Source organism: Corylus avellana, chromosome 6 (genome assembly GCF_965113065.1).
Source record: "Corylus avellana chromosome 6, dhCorAvel1.hap1.2, whole genome shotgun sequence".
Classification (NCBI taxonomy): domain Eukaryota; kingdom Viridiplantae; phylum Streptophyta; class Magnoliopsida; order Fagales; family Betulaceae; genus Corylus; species Corylus avellana.
This window is the reverse complement of record NC_142495.1, coordinates 5,275,707-5,290,117: the sequence shown is the minus strand read 5'-3', so window position 1 is coordinate 5,290,117 and position 14,411 is coordinate 5,275,707. Positions and strand designations below refer to the sequence as shown.

The 14,411-nt window shown below is 37.9% G+C and overlaps 3 protein-coding genes across 4 annotated transcripts; 1 reads left to right on the top strand and 2 right to left on the bottom strand.

Moving 5' to 3' along the window:
- Window positions 1-241: 241 nt before the first annotated feature.
- Window positions 242-3,499, bottom strand: LOC132186265 (pentatricopeptide (PPR) repeat-containing protein). Its single transcript, XM_059600150.2, has one exon. It carries the CDS (start codon window positions 3,413-3,415, stop codon window positions 590-592), a length of 2,826 nt encoding a protein of 941 aa, XP_059456133.2. The 5' UTR covers window positions 3,416-3,499; the 3' UTR covers window positions 242-589.
- Window positions 3,500-4,909: 1,410 nt separating this feature from the next.
- On the bottom strand, window positions 4,910-7,108 carry WTF1 (Ubiquitin carboxyl-terminal hydrolase family protein). Its single transcript, XM_059603074.2, has 2 exons — window positions 6,950-7,108; window positions 4,910-6,817 (listed from the first exon to the last, which is right to left on the bottom strand). Exon 2 carries the CDS (start codon window positions 6,806-6,808, stop codon window positions 5,255-5,257), a length of 1,554 nt encoding a protein of 517 aa, XP_059459057.2. The 5' UTR covers window positions 6,809-6,817; window positions 6,950-7,108; the 3' UTR covers window positions 4,910-5,254.
- Window positions 7,109-7,804: 696 nt separating this feature from the next.
- On the top strand, window positions 7,805-13,768 carry LOC132188567 (Glycosyl hydrolase superfamily protein). 2 transcript variants are annotated; one of them, XM_059603062.2, is made up of 8 exons: window positions 7,805-8,157; window positions 8,510-8,583; window positions 8,929-9,009; window positions 9,191-9,275; window positions 9,575-9,672; window positions 10,994-11,081; window positions 11,612-11,966; window positions 13,301-13,768. In XM_059603062.2, the coding sequence occupies exons 1-8, from the start codon at window positions 7,891-7,893 to the stop codon at window positions 13,552-13,554; spliced, it is 1,302 nt and encodes a 433-aa protein (XP_059459045.1). In that variant the 5' UTR covers window positions 7,805-7,890; the 3' UTR covers window positions 13,555-13,768. The 2 variants fall into 2 exon arrangements, with proteins under 2 accessions (XP_059459045.1, XP_088374085.1); XM_088517959.1 differs by lacking the exon at window positions 13,301-13,768 and adding an exon at window positions 12,139-12,740.
- Window positions 13,769-14,411: the final 643 nt, after the last annotated feature.

Below are 14,411 nucleotides of genomic sequence, written 5' to 3'. Positions count from 1 at the left end.
CACCTCCTGTGTTTCTCAGGTGGTGAGGCATTGGGATTTGGGTCCTTTGGGATAGATCCAATGTATTTTTGTCTCAAAGAAAAAGAAAAATCCCATCGTTCAAGAAAATGTAGAAATAAAATTTTAAAATCACATATCCTTAGATGTAAATGAAACTTATTTGAAACAATCCTTAGATGACCAAGAAATGCAAGTTCTACTTCGAAAAAAAAAAAAAAAAAAAAAGTTCAAATACGAGAAGTTAAATGAATAAATATTTTCAATTGAAACTAATATTTTGAGATAAGGAAAAAGACAACTTCTCCAATTCTCACTCAGCTCTCTTGTATACAGTTTATGGGGGTAGTATTTTTGCATATTGTTGAGCCTCAACAAACCATACTTTCTAACGCATGAAAGGAGAGCGGTGATATTACATGGTAACATCTCACTTTCTTGTGTCTTAGGTACAAGTAGTGTCATAAACCTTTCTATTTACAAGATGCTTGATATTTGATATAGTTCCTAGACACACACACATGTACACAAATACATTTTCTTGGCATCTCACTTTCCTGTTTCTTTGTTAATGCAGAAAGAAATCCCCCTATTACCAACAGTCATTGCAGGAACACTTTCCTACCCTGAAACGGTGAAATCGAATGCCATCTTTGACAACAATCTCACGGTTTCGTACCAGAGACATATATTTTGCTGCCTTGTGACAGTCAGAACACATTCTCGTGTTCTTAATCACCCTAATGGGTGTACTACTACTATCCATCTTCATCAGTCCATAAGTAATTGCCAACTTCTCAGTGTGACTTAGCAGCAACTTTTCCTTCTCAACCTCATCGATGTTCTGGTATACACAGCTGACATCAGGCACATATCCCATTTTCTTCATTTCATGAACCAACTGATATAGCTCGAAGTATATCTCTCCTGTATCTGGATGGGGCTTCTCTTCTGCAGAGAAAAAATGAATCCTGCGTTCAACTTGTATCCAGCTCCACACCTGCTGGCTCTTCCGCCCTTCAAGACCCATCAAGTCTTTAAGACGCTCCACATCCTCCCATCTATTTGAAATGGCATATAAGCTCATCATCAAGAAATAATTAGCAGAGTTATATGGTTCTAAGTGAAACAGTTTCTTTGCTGCAATCTCCGCATACTCGATGTTTTTATGGATTCTGCAGGATCCAAGAAGAGCACCCCATATGGTAGCATCTGGCTTTAGTGGCATATTTTGAATGAAATCCCAAGCTTCATCAAGATAACCAGCTCTCCCCAGAAGATCTACCATGCAAGAATAATGTTCAATCGTTGGGTTTACATTATGGTATGTGCTCATACCATCAAAGTATTTCCATCCTTCATTAACCAAACCTGCATTCTTGCAACTAGAGAGGATGGCTGTAAAGGTTATAGCATCTGGCTGGACGCCCATCCCACACATCTGATCAAAAAGCAAAATTGCCTCTTTTCCAAGGCCATAAATGGCAAACCCCAGGATCATACAGTTCCAGGAGGCTAATGTTTTGTTCTGAGTCTTTCTGAAAACCTCATGGGCATTTTTTAGTTTGCCTGACTTACTGTACATGTCGACAAGTGCTGTGGCTACAAATACATCTTCAATGAAACCATTTTTTATAGTAAAGCAGTGTATCTCTCGACCCTGATGTAACAAAGAAAGGCCTGCGCAAGTTCGAAGTAAGCTGGATATGGTAGCTGAATTGGGCTTTATACCTTCTTCCTGCATTTGGATGAAAAACTCAACAGAATCCCTGTAGTTTTCATTCTGTGAACAGCCTGATATTAGAGCCGTCCATGATACCACATTAGGTGATAATCCCGAACTTCTGACGCGATCAATCACAGCCAGAGCTTCCTTACTGCAGCCCCACATTGAATACCCTGAAACCAGACCATTCCATGTCACTAAATCGGGTTTGATTCCTTCCTCTTCCATCTGCTGCAATAGCTTTTCAGCATCTTCAAAAAGGCCCTTGAAGGAATATCCTGATATTAATGAATTCCAAGCAAAAATGTTTCTGTTCTTCATATTATTAAAAACTGCTTGAGCACTAGTTAAGCAATTGTTCTTCACATACATATCCACCAATGAAGTTCCTACATATACATCATGGTGATCAAGCCCATTTCTTATCACATAGGCATGAATTTCTTTACCAAAATTCATGGACTCCAATTCGGTAACTGCTTGAATAGCACTAGTGATAGAGCTTGAATTTGGCATGAAGCCCACACTTCGCATTCTCCTCAAAATTTCCAGGACTTCTTTGTATGAGCCATGAAGAAAGTGGCCTGATAAAAGGCAATTCCAAGTTACAATGTCTGGTTTAACACCAGACACTTCCATTTCTTGAAAATAATGCCAGGCATCTTTCAAACAACCAAATCCAGCAAAACCTGAGATAATCGAATTCCATGAAGTTAAGTTACGATCTCTCATTGAATTAAAAATTGTCCTAGCTAGTTCAAGTCTGTAGTTTCTGGAGTACATGCTAATCAGGGAATTGCATATCGGCAAATTTGATTCTAATGCAGATCGTAAAACATACCCATGAATTTGCTTTCCTTCATTGAGAGCTCCCATTTTCCCACAAGCTTGCAGTCCTTTCACAATTGTAACACTCTTGGCTTTCCCACCCGAAAACTTCATTTCACGAAATAAGTCTAGAGCTTCCACCCATCTCTCATTCCGCAGATTTGCCATGATAATCTCATTCCAGAGCAGATCTTCTTTATCCGGAATTTCATGAAATACTTGATTTGCACTCTCTATGCCCCAACAACTCGCATAAAAGTTGATCAGTGCACACTTCAAATATGCATCTAAAACAAAGCCTCTCTTGATCAAGCAAGCATGAATCCCCACTCCAAGCCACGCATCTTTTAAACTTGAGCAAATTTTAAGAACCACAGTCAGAACCTTACTATCAAACACCACTCCTCCACAATGCAACAGGCCGAAAACCTCAAGAATTTCACGTGGATCACCCCCAAAACTTCTAAACTCTTCCAAAAAGGAATACCATAAAAGGTGGTTCCTCACAAAACCCAGAAAGAATGCCATTGCAGCGGACTTGAAATCACCAAATTCCAAGTAGTATGTGACCAGAGTGTTTCCCATGGTATCCCAACTCTCCTTGTCAGGCATTTTTATCATCTGGGCATGCATCACCTTCACTAAATTCAAAGTTCTTATCTCGCTGAACTCACTTAGAATACAAAAGTCCGAAGAGATTTTCGGCAGAGTGGGTGGAAGAGAAGCAAGGAATGGGGTTTCAGGAGACGTGTTAGCGACACCAAGAGCAAGAGAAGAGAAGGAATGGTCTTTTCGTGGCTTGAGGGTGAGTGGGCTTTGACGGAAATGCGGGTTAAGGTGGTGAAATGGAGCCAGTATGTCCATGGAGGTTTGTTTCTGCGAAGATGATTGGGCAGTGAAGAACTGGCGGCAGGGGAAATTATTGGAGAATTCTCTTACTCTATGATGCTGTTTGATAGATGCTATCAAGTTTGATTTTGTGGATAAGGTTTATCCTAACAAAAATGCGCTCTTGAACCGGGAAGTTGCCCGGTCCGGGTTGGAGTGGTTGCAACCCGGTCTGGGCAGGCGTGGCATAGTGGGCATAGCAGCCAAATCAATAGCACCTTTTTCTTTTTTTACAAAGGGGGGAAAAGGCGAGCAGCCAATAGCAGTCGCTGCTCCATTATTACCACAAACCCCAAAAGATAAAGGGCAAAAAAAAAAAGAAAAAGGACTTTTATTTGGATATATATTACCACACACAAAAAGGCTCCTTGGAATTGCATCTATACAACAGTTTACCTAAAGAAACATTCACGTAGAAAATTCAAGACAGAAATCACAAAGCAAGCATACTAAGGGTTGAGATGGGTTGAGCAGCTGTTGAAGTACTATTTATTTTATAAGTTTAGTATGCAAGGGAAATGTAAATTTAATAATTTATTTTATATTTTAACACATACATTCACGTACGAGCTCAAACTTTCTCTTGTAAAGTGAATAAAAAACAAGAAAGTAAATTTAATTATCTAATTAATATTCTATCACTTGAAAACGAGCTAAAAAAAGCAATAGGTTAGCAATATTGGCATTGCATCTTTTGGCTAGAACCCTGCAGAAATCATGACAACTTTTATTCACTCTCCCCAATAAAGACTTCAAGCTTCTGCTTATTCAGTTAGCACTGGAAGCCTGGAGGAAGACTTATCAAATGTTGCCACTGTGTGATCTAAACCGAGCCTTTTGAGGCAAGCCACAGCTTCTTCGCAACGCACCTAGCGCCTAGAGCTATTAGCATATCAGGTTGGGGTGGGAGACTTCAAAATAAGCCAAATGTCAGATAGCAGAAACAAAGCCATAGTCTGAAGACAAAAATTATGAGATGAAATTACTCATGGAGGGGGGAAAAAAAGAAAAACCCTCAATTTCTTAATGATCAGAGTATTAACCACCAAGGAACACTTTAAAAGGACCGAAGATGTCTGCGTGACCATAGACATTGAAATCAGGGCTTGAGATTATATGTGCAGTCTGATTCACTCGGTTCATAAGCCCATGATGGCTGTTTCTAATACCAAGCAAACTACAAGCAACCCACAATGTGAGAATCTCAAAGCATTGTGTACTTACCAAAGAGCCTAATAATCTTTTATTGCCTGATAACAGAAACAAAAGGCAAGTTCAAAGAAATCTTGTCTTACATGAGTTTTACAGCCATTTGAGCTGGACGCCTGAACCCAGTTTTGCCATTTTTATCATGAAATTCTTTTCCATGTGCAAGATAATCTATAAATATTAACTCAGGCCAGTACATTGAATGGATTGAAGATTAATAGCGCATCCCAAAAAATGGTTTTCTGTTATGCACTTAGGAAGGAAGGTTAATGTTTCGCTTCACTGTATCACCTAAAAGCATACACTATTACATTTAAGGAATGACTGCAAAGAGTTCTCATTGGCACAGTGCTCTAATTTAGTATGGAAATAATCTGTAAAACGGTTACATAAAGGCAGAGAGGAATATGAGATTTGTAGTTTATGCCTTTTTTTTTCCATTGAATAATGTCCAGGCTCTATGAGCCTTGCAAAGTAGCAGGTTGCATATTTCTATGAAGAAGGATCAAACACTGCTTGTATCAGTCCAAAAGCAGAGCAAAAAGCCGTTACTGCAAATCTCTCTAGGTTGGGGCCTTAAAGAGAAACAGCAGGCTTCTATCAAATTTACCAGCGTTCTCTTGGCCGACCATCAGGGAGCACAGGAACAAGCACCTTCTCATCACTTTTTGTCGAGTTGTCAACCTGTTTAATTGGATTGGTCTCTCCAGCCTTCATGGTTCCGCCATCTTCATCAAAATCTGGAGGTGTGTCATCTTCTTCATCACTCCAATCGTCTTCATAATCTTCATCATCATTGCCATCGTCGCCCATGAAATTGTCGACATCAGACCACCCTTCTCCATCACTTCCATCTTCTGGCTCATTAATTCCTTCTTCCCCATCTGTATCTGTTCTGGGAGCACCCCTATTAGGATATCGAGGAACAGATACGAGAGAACGAAGTTTCTCCTTTATGAGCAACAGCCGATCCTTCTCCACCAATTGAGAATCACGATACGCTTCCCTGAGGAAAACCGAATCCCTATCCCCTTTCAAGGATACATAGAACATGTCAGGGTGCCTTATCAGCATCCCTCTCAGCTGCTGAGAAAACCGAAACTCCTCTCGAAAATGAGTGAGGTGATCCACAAGGGTTCTCTTCTCAATAGTGAGGCTCAAAATCTCATGAACAACCCCACAAGCATGTTTCTCTTTCTCAAGCGTGCCCGACCTGAGGGCTGAGAAATCAGAGTAAGGCGATATGTAAGGCACGTCTCTGAACTGATATATCTTCCTCATTTCGCCCTTGGAAAGATTAAGACCCTTGGGTAGCGATACTTTCCTGAACTTGGGAGGCCTATCAATAATCAAATCCTTCTCTTCTAGCTCTCTAGCTCTATTTTCCTCCTCGGATAACTCAGCAGCCGAAACTGCAAGCTCAGGATCCCAATGAGTTAATTCTAATGCAGGACCTCGTGCAGTTGGAACAACTGTAAAATATTGCGGATATCGATGACAAATCGTGTCACGAAACTCAAGTGGAAGCCCAAAATCAGTCCTGAAATGGGCAATCCTCTCCAAGAAAATCCGCTTTTCCAATGACATCATCAACAGTTTCCTCAATTTAATAACCAACAAACCTTCCATCTCATTCCTAATCCTCATCTCCTCCAGATAAAGTCTTTCCGCCTCTGGCGTCAATTTGAATTTTAACGAAAAAACCCCTTCTTCCACAATTTCAAACACAGCCGGAAATTTCTTTAGCAAAGCGATAAATCGGCGCTTCCTATCGAGACCCAAATCTCTTCTGTGCTTACCTAACTCTCTAAGAGACATAATTCTATCAGGTTGACTCACTAGAATCTTCCTTATCTTCATCACCAATTTCAGCTTCTTGTCCCTTTGGATCACATTGTCAAAGGGAAGCTCTTTCCTTCTCTTCACAGCAGCTCTCACTGGTACAAATGGGACATGGGTCTTTCTCAGATTACCAAAACTAACATTATTCTGTTGCAAAACCAAACTTCTGCCCCAAAATTGTGACTTCTCTGCTTGTGTGCTTGATGGAGAGAAATGGGATTTCACTGAAACTTTGGGTTTTTGAAGAAAAGGGTGTCTGTATGAGATAAACAATGGTGAAGAAGTGGATGGAGAAGACACCACGAGTTCGGGTTTCATTTTGACCTACTGAGGAATCAGAACAGAAAAAGAAAAAGGAAAAAAAAATTAAAAAGGAAAGGACAGGGACGAAGTGAAAGTAGAGAGGAAAATAAAAAGTTAACAGACGGAGATGTGAGAAGTGAAGGTTATGAGACTCACCTGGTGCGCTTGGACTTAAGATTTGGAAGCTGAAGCTAGAGCTAGGGCTCTTGGAAGGGAGAGTTGCATCGGGGTTTATCTACAAGGGACAAAACCCTTTGCGCTGATATTTCTCAGTGACACACTTTGTAATCGATGGTCCGATGGATATCTCAACACCAAGCACGTTTTCTGAGACGACATTTCGAGTTTTGTTACGGCGAAAAAAATCAACACGAAGAAGGCGAAAAAAATCTACAATTTTGATAAATCCCTATCAAAAGATAAAGGCATCTCAGACTTACCACGTGGCAAGCACTACCTAGTTGAAATTGGTACTCCCTAGTTCAATTTTTTTTTTTTAGAATCTTAATATTTCTTTAACCAATAATAACCGCTTGATAGAATTTTCATCTAAATTGAATTAGATTGAAAATATATTTTAGTATTTAGTTTGTATAAAAAATCAACAACATCTTATGGTAAATTATGGCGGCCTCTGTCGACCGGTGGGCAGGTGGGTATGGCGGATTCTAGTGGTAGACCACAACCTCTGGCAGTGGTAGAGAATGAACTATTAGAAAGAGACGTGGAAATAAAAGGTTTAAATTCAAAAAAATGGTTTACAATTAAAAAAAAAAAAAGGTCATTTTATAAAGATCAAAGAATGTTTTTCTTGTCAACAATTTTTTTTGGGCACGACCATAATTTTTGGTCATACAGAAAGCAAAAAAAATATATATATATATATCAAGCAGAAGAAGAAAAATGCAAAATAAAAATAAAATAACAAAGAAAAAAAAAAAAAAAAGGAGAAGAAATGCATCTAAAACTTATAAATGGCAATCTGAATTGCTAAGCTTAAATGAAGTTTTAAGTAGCTTTCCATTTCCTCATTTCTGTTATCCTTTCCATGCCAATAAGCTGAGACGTTCTGACTCGGAGCCCGGGGGAACAGCGAAATGGCCAAGAAGCGAGACCGCCGAGTCGCACCGAGTTCGACTGGTAAGGGCCGAGTCGAATCGTCCACTCAGCAAGACCAACCCGGCCACTCGGCCTCATCGGATCGCAGGCTCATCCTCATCTTCGTCGTCTTCTTCATCGTATCTCCCGCTATTTCCGTGCTCGTTTACCGTATAAAATACGCTTCGCCTACGAAACGTACGGAATCGTACGTATTTCAACGAGGCCTCGTTAAAGCCGACGTCGATTACCAAGAAATCCTCGCTGTAAGTACGGTACCAGAGACTAGCATGGTTTTGAAGCTGCATTACTCTGTTTGGTTGCTGAGAAAGTGTAGGAAAAGAAGAGAAACCAAAGTTTTGTTTTCACTAGCTGAGCCCTATTCTCTTTTTCTATGTCTATGCTCTGTTTGATTACTGAGAAAATGTAGGAAAAGAATAGGATTTTTTTTTCTAGCGTAGTCGAACAGAGTGTATTAGGTTTTCAATTCTTATTTTCCTAGTTTTTCTCAGCAAGCCAACAAATGATAATATTCTGCTTTAGTGTAGGCGTGAAAGAGAGAAGTTTCAGATTCTTTAGCTTTTTTTAGTTGTATTTAATGTTATAAAAGAAATTCAGGAGAATTCAAAGGTCTCGGAAAATACGTCGCGCCAGCATTATACCTATCCTATACTGGCCTACATTACTCCATGGTATTTCTTATAGCTCTGTTTTGTCATTTTCAAAATTTGGATCATTTTGGGATGAAGCTATAAGTTATTCTTCAACAGTTCTGATTGAACCAAAATTGTTAGTATCACTGTTGAAGTTCTCCCATTTGACTGCTTATTAAAAAAAAAAAAACAAATTTTACATTTGACTGTTGTGTTATATTTTCTATGTTTAATTGAAGTACCATCAAAGCAGGAAGAAAATGAATGTTGTAGAGTTTGATTAAGGAAACTCTAATTCTTTGGATGAAATAGAAGAAAGGAGAGGTAGTTTTTGGTTTAAATATATAATGCACGCATTTTGAATTGTTTTTTGGATCTGGGCAGGAACTCCAGGGGCTATGAGTTAGCAAAAAGGTTTAATTCCAAGTTTACGCATATATCACCTGTCTGGTATGATCTGAAGAGGTAAGCTCCCAAATCCTAAATTTTGTAAAATGTGATGAAAGTGGATGGTTGTAGGTAAAGCCTGTAATATTCTAAATCCTCATGGATGTTTAAGATTTCCATGCTTTAGTAAACTTCGAGTAAGATCTACTTATTCTATCACATTGTTGTATCAATTTCTCTTCATTCTTTTTGTTGCCAGCCAAGGGACCGGCTTAATTCTTGAGGGAAAACATAATGCTGATATAGGATGGATCTTGGAGCTTAGAAAGTCAGGAAATGCTTGGGTATGAGAAAGGTCTTTGTCTTTCCAATTTGATTTCTATATGTTTCGGTTTAAGAGGCTTTTCATTTATTCAAGTTTTACCAACAACAAAGAATAAATGAATTTGATGAAGTGTGTTGAAAAGATGGGAGGGACTTCTTTAAGAGATTGTCAACCATGCAAAAAATGGAAGTGGTTGATCAGTCCTAAAATAACACATTCCATCATCTAAAATATAATTGAGCCACAGTTGTTGATGGTCTTTTGGTAACCTGGATAGGTCATTTAATGTTATTGATAATATATTCTTTGGATATATAGTTGTTACCCAGAGTTGTTCTGGAAGCATTTCCTGCAGAGTTTCTTACGAGGAAGAAGCAAAGGAACAAAGCTATTAACCTTATAGTAACAGAATGCAAGTAAGCTATCAACCTTCTATTCAATGTCCTTATGATAATTTATTCATTTGCTACATGTCAGAAAGGCATGCTTAGGTTCTTAATAATTTGTCTTATTGTTTAGTTCTCTGATTCAGCTTTATACTTACCAGATGTGAATTTACACTGTATGAACTGAATACTTGGGTCCTGAAGGATGAGAAGAATTTTGTGCTATCATGGCAGTGGGTTGGGTTCAGAACTATTCAACTGAATCCAATCTCGTTCTACGCATGTGTTTTTTTTTTCCTTTTCTTTTTCTGGCTTGAGTCAATACATCCATTTAAGAAAATATTTTTCAAGAACTTAAGTCTACAAATACAAATAGAAAAAATATGGGGTTGGGGATTGTTGAATTTGGGTTAATGTCTATTGAAGCTTTGTCTTAATCAAAGCAGACACCAATAATGGATGGGTATTCATTGAGTCCAATTCCACTCTGCGCACATGTTTTTCTTTTTTCCTTTTCTGCCTTGAGTCAATGCATGCATTTAACAAAATGTATTTCAAGAAATTAAGTTTAGAAGTACATTTTGAAAAATGAAAAAGGGTGTTTTTTTTTTTGGGGGGGGGGGGGGAGGGGGGGAGGGGGTCTATTTTGGCCTTATAATGCAAACCGAAATAATAGATTGGTATTCAAAAGTAGCTACAACCGAACATAATAAAACAAAAGCTAGGCATTTAAGTTTGGCTTTTAACTGAGTCTGTTTATGAGGTGCTATCTAGCAGGACTGCAGTAGTAGTCATTTACAAAACATAAGAACATGTCATTTTGGAGAGGTGCTTCTTGTGCTTACTTTCATGTCTATTGATGGAAATAATGGTGTGGTTAAGAGCTTTCCTTTGGTGCATCAAAAACTCTTTTCTATGCAAACTTTATGCTTGCTTGGATGATGGACTCATATCCCTCTACAGTAGATCATTACTGGACTTCATTGACCCAAGACACTCTTAATTTGGAATTCTTTTCTTCTTATTTATTTGATTTTGCTTTTGTTTCTGTTTTGTCATTGGTTCTCCTTACTTGATGACTTTTAATGTTTTTGGTGGCGTCCTTTTAGTGAATTATTTATCAAAAAAGAAAAAGAAAAGGGAGATCACTTACTGTGTAGGAATTTTAATGAAAGTTACTATCCTGCATTCTAATCCCGTGCAGAGTGTGTCAACATGATTGGCTTGTTCTAGGACAGGATGTCTTGTGTTGTTTATGCCTGTGATTAGATCCAGGATCTTTTTTTTTCCCCCTTTTTTTTTAATAGTTATAAAATAACTTCTTTTTTTGTGGATTTTTCTTTATGATTAGGGAAATGGGATATGATGGTATTGTGCTGGAATCTTGGTCAAGATGGGCAGCTTATGGTATTTTGCATGATCCAAGCATGCGGAATTTGGTAAATATCAAACTTTTCTGTGTGGTAAAATACAATTATGTTATTTGGTTTCAGTTTCTTAAGCTAATATATATATATATATATATATATAGTTGACATGATTAAGAAATGACATATTGCTTCGAGAGTTTCTCTTTTTGTCATGGACCCATTATTTAGACCTTTCCCAATTTCAAGCATTTAAGATTTGGACTTTTCTGTCATATATATTTCTTTTCCACGTATTGGGATCTTTCTGTAACTTAAAGATATCAAATCATGATATCTGAAATATAAGCACATTATGGTTTCCAAAACAGAAGGATAAATGAAAAAAGATTTAACTTGTTAAGAATTCTCTGAATGTCAATTTGCCTGCTTCATAAATAGATTTGGAGTTCATTTCTTTCGTGTATTTGTGAGCATGTAGAAATTCTCAAATTACCCATCTCAGTTTTGTGGAACTTCAGCAGTAGTGTTTTCTAGAATATGAAATTATTTCATTTACTATTTGCTCATTACTGAGGAATCCTTCTTGTTTGCAAGCCTAGGCACTGCAGTTTATAGAACAGCTTGGACATGCACTGCATTCTGTGAGCTCAGCAAGGAATGATAAACAACAGTTACAGTTGGTCTATGTTATAGGTCCACCACATTCAGAGAAACTCCAGAAGCATGATTTTGGACCAGAAGATCTTCAGAGCTTGAGCGATGCTGTGGATGGATTCTCGTTAATGACCTATGACTTCTCAGGTCCTCAAAATCCAGGTCCCAGTGCACCTCTGAAGTGGATTCGTTCCACCCTGCAGCTGCTCCTTGGTACTGCTGGCAATAGTGCTCGGAGCCCGGCCCACAAGATATTTCTGGGCATCAATTTCTATGGAAATGACTTTGTACTAGCAGGAGGTATTTCTTTCTTGCATGCTTGCTTTCTTTCTTCTTCTCTTCGATGTACTATTTCTGTATGTTATGATGTTAGAGGAGCTACATATTTGCTGTCATCCCCTGTTTCTTTATTACTTTAAGAGGCTGAAATGTAGTGCAGTTAATATGATTTGAGTTCTTGCTATGATTTCAGTGACATCAGTAATGGGCATGCACTTCCACCCCTATCAGCGGCTTGTACTAGTTTTTTGCATCATATCTTGTGGATGTCCTTCCCCTATGTGGAGTACCCACTTTTACTCTCTGTTTTTATCCTAGGATGGGAGAGGGTTTCAAAAAATTGGGAGAACAGCGACATCTCATTTTTTTGTGACACAATTTATGCATAAAGCACCTATGTGTCGAGAGTGATCTTCCCAACATTGACAAATTTCTTTTTGGTAAGTTTATAAAATCAGCAAGAAACAATACAAAGGCACAAACTACCTTAATCATAAAAGCATTACCTAGAACCCCCTAGTTGGAAGAGAAACTAAGGCAAAGTCCTCTCTCCAACTCAGAGCTTAAGATTGATGCTATAAACTCTAACATACTCTTTGAAGTTGGGGCTGTAAATGAACCGAGCTGTTCATAAAGAGTTCGAGCTCACCTCATATAAGCTCCTCAAGCTCGGTTTGTTTAATAAACGAGTTGAGCTTGAATGTTAAACTCGGATAAATTCGGTTCAGCTCGGTCAACTCATATAAACTCCTCGAGCTCGGTTCGTTTAATAAATGAGTTGAGCTCGAATATTAAACTCGGATAAATTCGGCTCAGCTCGGTTTAAGCTCATGAATAATGCTAGTGTTATTCATATACATATACTAAAATTTGCTAGTGTATACCAACATATATATATATATATAGTAATTTATGTAATTTTTTTACTGTTCACCTTAGCAATTTTATGGAGTAGAATCAATGTAAATGCCCACTAAAAAAGAAAATTGGAATCTAACTTGAGCTCGAGCTCGGCTTGTTTAATCAAATGAGCCAAGATCTAATCGAGCTTGAACTTGGTTGATTTTTGTTGAGCCGAGTTTGAACTCAAGCCTTTTTTTTTTTTTTTTTTTTTGGAGTCTAGCTCAAACATTCAATACTCAATTACAACCCTATTTGGAGTCATCCATTTTCTTGAGTTAACATGGGACTATGTATGGCATTGATTCTTTCCCTAACACAAGACATGATCTCTTGGGATACATTGTGGCTAGAACAATTGATTGATAATTATATGGAATCTGCTAAATTCTTTAATAGTTTCTCATTTGCAAAATAAGTGTCCTCCATCTCTTGACATGTTATTGAAACTTCAGGTTTGGGTGGTGGAGCTATTACTGGAAGGGATTACCTCTCATTGTTGGAGAAGCACAAGCCTGTTCTGCAGTGGGAAAAGAATAGTGCGGAGCATTTGTTCTTTTACTCTGACGGTAACGATATCAAGCATGCAGTTTTCTATCCATCATTGTTGTCGATTTCTGTGCGGCTTGAGGAAGCTCGTTCATGGGGATGTGGCATCTCAATCTGGGAAATTGGACAAGGTCTGGATTACTTTTTTGATCTTCTGTAAATAGGGCAAGTTGGTCCTTCTTTTGACACTGTAGACAATTCAGATCATTAGTTTTCTTTTCGAGGAAATATCATTTGTATCTTCATGTGTCGAAACGGTAACAAAAAAAATTTCATCACTGCAGAATTAATTCAAAGAGTTCTTATAAGATCTAAAAAGTTGATATTTGATCTTATTGCAGTTACCTTCAATCCAAAGGCCATGTTTCTGTGAACTGTACAGTTGCTTGTGATTCAAAGCTAATTTTCTTTGATTTATGCCATAAATCCACTCTATTCTATTTGATGTGCTTGAGCCTGCACTTTTTATACAATTGAATGGCTTTGGCTACGGTAACGCCGAGTTAGAGATTCCACAATTGGTTGTCCTCCATTGTTTCCCAGAGTGCTTCTTGAGCACCCTCTGCAACCCACTTTTCATGAACTCAACAAAGCTTTGATTTTAAGCATCAGATGTACGGATACTTGCATTTGAAACAGTTATAGTAAGTTTAGTAACACACGTTAACCTTCAAATGAAATGGTTTCATCTTGGTTTTTTATTGCACTTAACTATGGGTTCTAAAACGAAATCATCTTTTTTTTTTTCTTTTTTTTTCTTTTTTGTTTTCGAAGAACAAATTTTTCTTTTTCAGCTGAGCTTATTGTCTCATTATAAATTTGGAAGTAGCTGAACAGGTGTCGGTGAATCTTGTTATAAGTAAAGACACCATTTCCTTACCGTGCCAGACATGTAGGCCATCTTTGTTAATGGTTTTGTTCTCTTTCTCAAAGTAAAATACATTAACTAATTAATAACCTAAAATATAAAACACTTTTCCAAAAAAAAATATAAAAACCTAAAATATAAAACGCTCT